This window comes from Penaeus monodon, unplaced genomic scaffold (genome assembly GCF_015228065.2).
Source record: "Penaeus monodon isolate SGIC_2016 unplaced genomic scaffold, NSTDA_Pmon_1 PmonScaffold_3197, whole genome shotgun sequence".
Lineage (NCBI taxonomy): Eukaryota > Metazoa > Arthropoda > Malacostraca > Decapoda > Penaeidae > Penaeus > Penaeus monodon.
Genome location: NW_023657897.1, coordinates 11,264 through 19,790, shown reverse-complemented (window position 1 = coordinate 19,790; position 8,527 = coordinate 11,264). Strand labels below are relative to the sequence as shown.

Below are 8,527 nucleotides of genomic sequence, written 5' to 3'. Positions count from 1 at the left end.
ATGGTCTAACGTACATCATCTCTGTACTACTGTACTCATACACTACTCAATACTCTGTACTAATACACTGTACTCATACTGTACTCATACTCTGTACTCATACTGTACTCATACTGTACTTATACACTGTACTCATATTGTACTCATACTGTACTCATACACATAAGGAAAACTTTGTGCCTACTTTACACTTCTAAGTATTCTAAGTTACAAGTATTATAAGTATTAAAGGTGGGATGAGGTTCGGAAGGAAAACTTTGCCTACTTTACAGTTCTAAGTATTCTAAGTACAATTTCTAAGTATTCTAAGTTACAAGTATTCTAAGTATTTTAAGTACAAATTCTAAATATTCTAAGTACAATTTCTAAGTATTCTAATTACAAATTCTAAGTAAAGGAAGTTACAAGTATTCTAAGTAACATAAATATTCTAAGTACAAATTCTAAATATTATCAGTACAAATTCTAAGTAATGGAAGTTACAAGTATTCTAAGTAACATAAATATTCCAAGTACAATTTCTAAGTATTCTAAGTACAAATTCTAAGTATTCTAAGTACAAATTCTAAGTATTCTAAGTATTGTAAGTGAGGGAAGATCACGCGACGTTGGATAATGAAAAACACAATAGCGTTTTTTCCTTTATTCTTTTTCATTATCATGTTATAATGGCCTTAGAATAGATAGAAAGAGAGACAGAGAGAAAGGAAGAGAGAGAGAGAGATAGAAAGAGAGACAGAGAGAAAGGAAGAGAGAGAGAGAAAGGAAGAGAGAAAGAGAGAAAGGAAGAGAGAGAGAAAGGAAGAGAGAAAGAGAGAAGAAAGAGAGACAGAGAGAAAGGAAGAGAGAAGAGAGATAGAAAGAGAGACAGAGAGAAAAAGGAAGAGAGAAAGAGAGAAAAAGAGAGACAGAGAGAAAGGAAGAGAGAGAGAGAGAAAGAAACATAGAAAGAGAGAAAGGAAGAGAGAGAGAGAGAGAGAAAGAAACATAGAAAGAGAGAAAGGAAGAGAGAGAGAGAGAAAGAAACATAGAAAGAGAGAAATGGCCTTCTATCTTATGTTACAAATCACATTTTCATTTTCCCACATTTTCACTAATAATAATAATAATAATAATAATAATAATAATAATAATAAATAATAATAATAATATTAATAATAATAATAATAATGATACAATAAATAATAATAATAATAATAATAATAATAATAATTAAAACGTTATATAAGTTCTTTTATAAGTATTTACATATTTTTTTTATGTTACAAATAACATTTTAAGTTCCCACATTTTCACTAAATACAAAATGATTAATAAAATTAATTCAAAATAAAATGTTAAATAATTTCCAGGTTTCGAGACGTATTTATAACAATTTTTATACACAGATAAACCTTTCTTTTACGTACATGTGTGCACGTAATTTCTATGTACACACACGCACACACCTTTGCTTCATTATTGTACGCACATGTGTGCACGTAATTTCTATGTACACACACGCACACACCTTTGCTTCATTACTTTACATACATATGTACACATAATTTCTACGTACACGCACATACCTTTACTTCACGTACATGTGCACACATATTTCTACGTACCCACGCACCTTTACTTCACGTACATGTGCACACGTCACTTCTACGTACGCACACGCACCTTTACTTCACGTACATGTGCACACGTCATTTCTACGTACATATGACGCCTTTCGCTTCCAAAAATATGTACAAATCTATATTTCTATTTCAAAAGTACGTAGACGTAATAATAAAACAATAATAAATAATAATATTAATTTAAAAATATTAGTTATAAATATCATTAATAAAATAAATATTAATTATTGATAATAAATATTAATATTAATAATAATATCAGTACAAAAATATACATCAACAATGCACAATATTATTATCTAATTAATATATAACATTAATTAGTATATAATTAATATATAACATTAATAATAATAATAATAATAATAATAATAATAATAACAATAATAATAATAACAATAATAACGTTTACAATAACACTATAAAATAAATAAAATAAAAACGTATTTTCTAAAATCTATGACTAAATATTAGTCAATTGCAAGATTGCAACATTGTTATTGCTGTTATCATTATATATATATTTCTTATTGTCTATTTGCCTTCTTTGTAGCAACAATTATAAACTGTATTTCATTATAAAATAATTATGATTGTTATTATTATTATTATTATTATTATTATTATTATTATTATTATTATTGCAATCATTGTAAATTGCAATTATTATTATTATCATTATTAATTTTTAATGGAAGGAGGAGAGAGAGGAAGAGAGTGAGAGAGAGAGAGACAGAAAGAGAAAGAGAAAGAGAAAGAGAGAGAGAGAGAGAGAGAGAGAGAGGAGAGAGGAGAGAGGAGAGGAGAGAAGGAGAGAAGGAGAGAAAGAGAGAAAGAGAGAAAGGGGAGAAAGAAAGAGAAAGAAAGAGAAAGAGAGAAAAAGAGAAAAAAAAGAAAAGAGAAAGAGAGAGAGAGAGAGAAAGAGAGAAAAATAAATAATTCTCATGATTAATATTATAATTTCATCCTCATTAATACACTGTTATTATAACAATATTTAATCTACACAAATAACAACAGTTATAATAATTATAATAATAATAATAATAATATAGATAATAAGGATAACAATGATAATAACAATAATAATATTAACAATAATGATAACAATGATAATAACATTAATAATAATAATAATAATAATAATAATAATAATAATAATATTCAGAGTTATTTTTTTTTTTTCTTTCTTGTAAACATTTTCATTTTCTGTTTTTTTTCTATAATTGATAATCTCTCTCTTCTCTTCCTCTTCCTCTTCTCTTTCTTTCTCTTTTTTCTCTTTTCTCCCTATCTCTCTTTTTTCTCTTCCTCTTCTCTTTCTCTTCCCTTCTCTTTCTTTCTCTTTTTTCTCTCTCTCTTTTCTCCCTATCTCTCTTTTTCCTCTCTCTTCTTCCCTTCACTTCTCTTTCTTTCTCTTTTTTCTCTCTCTCTTTTCTCCCTATCTCTCTTTTTTCTCTTCCTCTTCTCTTCTCTTCTCTTTCTTTCTCTTTTTTCTCTCTCTCTTTTCTCCCTATCTCTTTTTTTCTCTCTCTCTGTCCTCTTCTCTTATCTCCCTTTCTTTCTCCTTTTGTTCAGAGGGACTCTCTGTGTTTGGCTGGAGACATGACCTGGGATTTTATGCTGCCTCTTGTTGTCAGGGACCTTCTCGTGTTGCTGGATCAACTGGGATTCTCATATTGCCCTTATTGGTCAGAGGGGAAAATCTGCCCTGTGATTGGCTGGAGACAGACCTGGGATTCTATTATGCTGCTCTGTGATTGGTCAGAGGGAGGGACCTGCTCTGTGATTGGCTGGAGACAGACCTGGGATTCTATAATGCTGCCCTGTGATTGGTCAGAGGGAGGGACCTGCTCTGTGATTGGCTGGAGACACACCTGGGATTCTATTATGCTGCTTTGTGATTGTCAAGGATCAGCCCTGTGATTGGCTGGAGAATTTCTGCTTTGTGATTGGCTGGAGATACCTGGGATTCTATTATGCTGTCCTGTGATTGGTCAGAGGGATGAAGCTCCTCTCTCATTGGCTGGAGACAATTATGCTGCTCTCTGATTGGTCAGAGGGAGGGACCTGCCCTGTGATTGGCTGGAGACAATTATGCTGCTTTGTGATTGGCCAGAGGGACAGACCTGCCCTGTGATTGGCTGGAGACAATTATGCTGCTTTGTGATTGGTCGAAGGGATGAAGCTCCTCTGTGATTGGCTGGAGACAATTATGCTGCTTTGTGATTGGTCAGAGGGACAGACCTGCCCTGTGATTGGCTGGAGACAATTATGCTGCTTTGTGATTGGTCGAAGGGACAGATCAGCCCTGTGATTGGCTGGAGATAATTATACTGCTTTGTGATTGGCTGGAGATACCTGGGATTCTATTATACTGTCCTATGATTGGTCAAAGGGATGAAGCTCCTCTGTGATTGGCTGGAGACAATTATGCTGCTTTGTGATTGGTCAGAGGGACAGACCTGCCCTGTGATTGGCTGGAGACAATTATGCTGCTTTGTGATTGGTCAGAGGGACAGACCTGCCCTGTGATTGGCTGGAGACAATTATGCTGCTTTGTGATTGGTCGATATCTTCCATTTTCCTTTTTTTCTGATTGGTTCGCACAAAATAACGACAATTTTTCCCTCTCTCTCTTTTTTTTTCTTTTCTTTCTCCCGTTTCTTTTTCTTTCTCGTACTTCTTTTCATTTTTCTTTGTTTCTTCTTTCTCGTTCTTTTTCTCACACGTTCTTACTTTTCTTTTTTCTTTCTTTTTTTCTTTCTCGTTCTTTTTTTTTTTTTTTCCTTTGTCTCTCTTATATTTTTTTTCTTTTTCTCTCTGTTTTGTGTTTTCTTTTTTTTTTCTTTTCTTTCAAACGTTTTCCGAAAGCAAGTGAGGTTTCTCTCTTTTTCTCTTTCTCCCGTTTCTTCTCTCTCTCTCTCTTCTTCTCTCCCTTTCTTTCTCTTTCTCTTTCTTTCTCCATCTCCTCCTCCTCCCTCTCCTCTTTCTCTTTCTCTTTATCCTTCTCTTTATCTTTCTCCTTCTCCTTCGCTTTCTCTCCCTCTTTTCCTTTTATTCTCTCTCTCCTTTCCCTCTCCTCCTCGTCCTCCTCCTTTCCACCTCCTTCTCTCTCCTTCCTTCCTCTCTTCCTCTCTCCTCCCTCTCACCACCTCACCTCCTCCTCCTCTCCTCCTCCTCCTTTCCACCTCCTCTCTCTCTCTCTCTTTCCTCTCTATCTCTCTCTTCCTCTCTTCCTCCCTCTCCTCTCTTCCTTCCTCTCACCACCTCACCTCCTCCTTGAACTCTTCGCTCACGGAGACGCGCTTCACGCTCTCGTACCCCAAGATGATCATGAACGAAAAGACGACCTCCTTCTCTCCCTCTCTCTCTCTTTCCTCTCTATCTCTCTCTTTATCTCTCCTCCTCCTTCTCCTCTTTATCTCTCCTCCTCCTTCCCTCTCTTCCTCTCACCACCTCACCTCCTCCTTGAACTCTTCGCTCACAGAGACGCGCTTCACGCTCTCGTACCCCAAGATGATCATGAACGAAAAGACGACCGACTGGAAGAGCCTCGGCGAAAGGCCCTTGGTGAAAATGCCGAGCTGCTCCTCCGCCCACAGCGTGCGGAAGGTCTGCGCGAAGCTCCCCGTGCGCTGGACCTGCGGGTATGAGGGTGTATGAGGTATGAGGGTGTATGAGGTATGAGGGTGTTGGTATGAGGTATGAGGGTGTTGGTATGAGGTATGAGGGTGTTGGTATGAAGTATGTGGGTGTATGAGGTATGAGGGTGTATGGAGGTATGAGGTGTTGGTATGAGGTGTGAGGGTGTATGAGGTATGAGGTTTCCCTTTTCCCCCCCCCCCAAAAAAAACCCTTTTTTTTTTCCCCTTTTTTCCCCCCCTTTTTTTTCCCTTTACCCTCTCTTTATCTCCCCCCCTTTTTTCCCCTTTTTCCCCCCTTCTCACCCCCCCCCCCCCCCCCTCCCCCCCCTTTTTTCCCCTCCTTTCCCCCCCCCTTTCCCCAAAACCCCTTTTTCCTTCTTTTTCCCCCCCCCCTTTTCCCCTTCCCCCAAACCCCCCCTTTTTCCCCCTTTTAAAACCCCCCCCCTTTTTTTCCCCCCCCCCTTTTTCCCCCCAACCCAAAATTTTGGGGAAAAAAAACCCCCTTTTTCCCCCCTTTTTTTTTTTTTTTTTTTTTTTTTTTTTTAAAAAATTTTTTTTTTTTTTTTTTTTTGGGGGGGGGGGGGGGGGGGCCCCGGGGGGGGGGGGGGGGGGTTTTTTTTTTTTTTTTTTTTTTTTTTTTTTTTTTTTTTTTCCCCCCCCCCCTTTTTTTTTTTTTTTGGGGGGGGGGGGTTTGGGGAAAAAAAGGGGGGGAAAAAAAAGGGGGGGGGGAAATGGGGGGGGGGGGGGAAAAAAAGGGGGGGGTTTGGGGGGGGGGGGGAAAGGGGCCCCGGGGTTTTTGGGGGGGGGGGTTTTGGGGGGTTGGGAAGGGGGTTTGGGTTTTTGGGGGGGGGTTTGGGGGGGGGGGGGGGAAGGGGGGAAGGGGGGGGGTTTTTGGGGGGGGGAAGGGGGGGTTTGGGGGTTTTTTTTTGGGGGGGTTTTTTTTGGGGGGGGGGGGGGGGGGGGGGTTTTTTTTGGGGGGGGGGGGGTTTTTTGGGGGTTTAGGGGGTTGGTAGGGGGGGTTTTGGGGTTTTTTGAGGGGGGGTTTTGGGGTTTGGGGGGGGGGTTTTTTTTGGGGGGGGTTTGAAGGGGGGGGGTTTTGGGGGGGGGGGTTTTTAATGGGTTTTTGGGGGGTTTGGGGGGGGGGTTTAAGGGGGGGGGGGAAAAGGGGGGGGAAGGGGGGGGTTTGGGGGGGGGGTTTAAAATTTTTGGGGGTTGGGGATTTTGGTTTGGGGTTTTTTGGGTTTTTTGGGGGGGTTTTTTGGTTTTTTAGGGGAGGGGGTTTTGGGGTTTTGGGGGGGAATGGGGGGGGGGGGTTTTTTTTGGGGGGGTTTTGGGGGGGTTGAGGGGGGGGGGGGGGTTTGGGGGGGAAGGGGGGGGGGAAGGGGTTTTTGGAAGGGGGGGTTGGGGGGTTAAAGGGTTTTTGGGGGGGTTTTGGGGGGGGATGAGGGGGGGTTTGGGGGGGTATAAAATTTTTGGGAAAGGGGGTTTGGTTTGGGTATTTTGGGGGGGGTTTTTTTGGGGGGGTTTTTTTTGGGGTTTTGGGTTTGGGGAAAAAGGGGGGGAAAAAGGGGGGTTTTTTGGGGAAAGGGGGGAGGGGGGGGGGAAAAGGGGGGGGGAAAGGGGGGGGTTTTTTTAAGGGGATGGGGGGTTGAGGGGGGGGGGGGGGGGGGGGGAAAAGGGGGGGAAAGGGGGGAAAAAGGGGGGGAAAAAAAAGGGGGGGGAAAAAAGGGGAAGAGAGGGGGGAAAAAAAAAGGGAAAAAAAAAAAAAAAGGGAGGGAAAAGGAAAAGGGAAAAAAAGGGGGGGGGGGGGAAAAAAAAAAAGGGGGGAGGGGGAAAACCAAAAAAAGGGGGAAAAAAAGGGGGGAAAAAGGGGAGGGGGGGGGGGGGGGAAAAAAGGGAAAAAAAAGGGGGAAAGAGAAAAGAGAAAAGAGAGAGGGGGTTAAGGGGAAGAGAGAAAAAAAGGGGGGAAAAGGGGGGGGAAGAAAAGGGAAGAGAAAAGAGAGAGAGGGGAAAAAAAGGGAAAAAAAGGGGGAAAGAAAGAGGGGGGAGGGGGGGGGGGGGGGGGAAAAAAAAAAGGAAGAGAAAAAAAAAGGGGAGAGAGAGAGAAAAGGAGGGAAAAAAAAAGGGGGAGAGAGAGGGGGAGAAAAAAAAAAAAAAAAGGGGGAAAGGGGGGAAAAAAAGGGGGAAAAGAGGGGGGGGGGAAAAAAAAGAGGGGGGGGAAAGGGGGGGGGAAAAGGGGGGGGAGAGAAAAAAAAAAGGGAAAAGGGGGGGGAAAGAGAGAGAAAAAAAAAAAGGGGGGGGAGAGGGTGAGAGAGGGAGAGAGAAAAAGGGGGGAAAAAGGGAGAGGGAGAGAGAGGGGGAAAAAAAAAAGGGGAAAAGGAGGGGGGGGGGGAGAGAAAAAAGGGGGGAAAAGGGAAAGAGGGAGAGGGGAAAGGGGGGAAAAAAAAAAAGGGGGGGGGGGAAAAAAAAGGGGGGGGAAGGGAGGGGGGGAAAAAAAAAAAAAGGGGGGAAAAAAAGGAGAGAGAGAAAAGAGAGAGGGGAAAAAAAGGGAGAAAAAAAGGGGAGAGAGAGAAAAAAGGAGAAAGGGAAAAAAGAAAAAAAAAAAAAAAAAAGGGGGGGAAAAAAAAGGGGGGGGGGAAAAAGGAGAGAAAAGGGAAAAAAGGGGGGGGAGAGAGGGAAGAGGGAAAAAGAGAGAGAGTTTGAGAGAAAAAGGGGGAGGGGGAAAAAAAAAGGGAGGAAAAGGGGGGAGAGAGGGGGGGGGGAGAAAAAAAGAAAAAAAGGGAGAAGAGGGGGAGAGGGGGGGGGGGGAAAAAAAGGGAAAAAAAAAAAGGGGAAAAAGGGGGGAGAGAGGGAGGGGGGGGGGGAAAAAGGAGAAAAAAAAAGGAGGGAGAGGGGGGGGGGGGGGGGGAAAAAAAAATTTGGGGGGGGAAAAAGGGGGGGGGGGGGGGGGGGGTTTAATGGGGGAAAAAAAGGGGGGGAAAAAGGGGGGGGGGGGGGGGGAAAAAGGGGGGTTTTGGGGAAAAAAAGGAAAAGGAAAAAGGAAGAGGGGGGGGGGGGAAGAGAGAAAAAAGAGAAAAAAAAGGGGGGGAAAAAAGGAAAAAAAAGGGGGGAGAGAAAAAAAGGGAAAAAAGGGAGAGGGGGAAAAAAAAGAGAAAAAAAGGGGGGGGGAAAAAAGAAAAAAAAAAGGGGGGAAAAATAAAAAAAAAAGGGGGGGGGAAAAAAAAAAGGGGGGGAAAAAAGGGGAGAGGGGGGGGA

At 42.0% G+C, this 8,527-nt stretch overlaps 1 protein-coding gene across 1 annotated transcript in view; it reads right to left on the bottom strand.

Annotated features, from left to right (window-relative positions):
* Positions 1-4,984: 4,984 nt before the first annotated feature.
* The window catches only part of LOC119570576 (solute carrier family 25 member 44-like), a gene marked incomplete in the record, with an annotated part of 11,456 nt that continues 7,913 nt past the window's right edge, over positions 4,985-8,527 (bottom strand). The window contains 1 exon segment of the mRNA XM_037918257.1: positions 4,985-5,269. Within this exon segment, the coding sequence (XP_037774185.1) occupies positions 5,078-5,269 (192 nt within the window).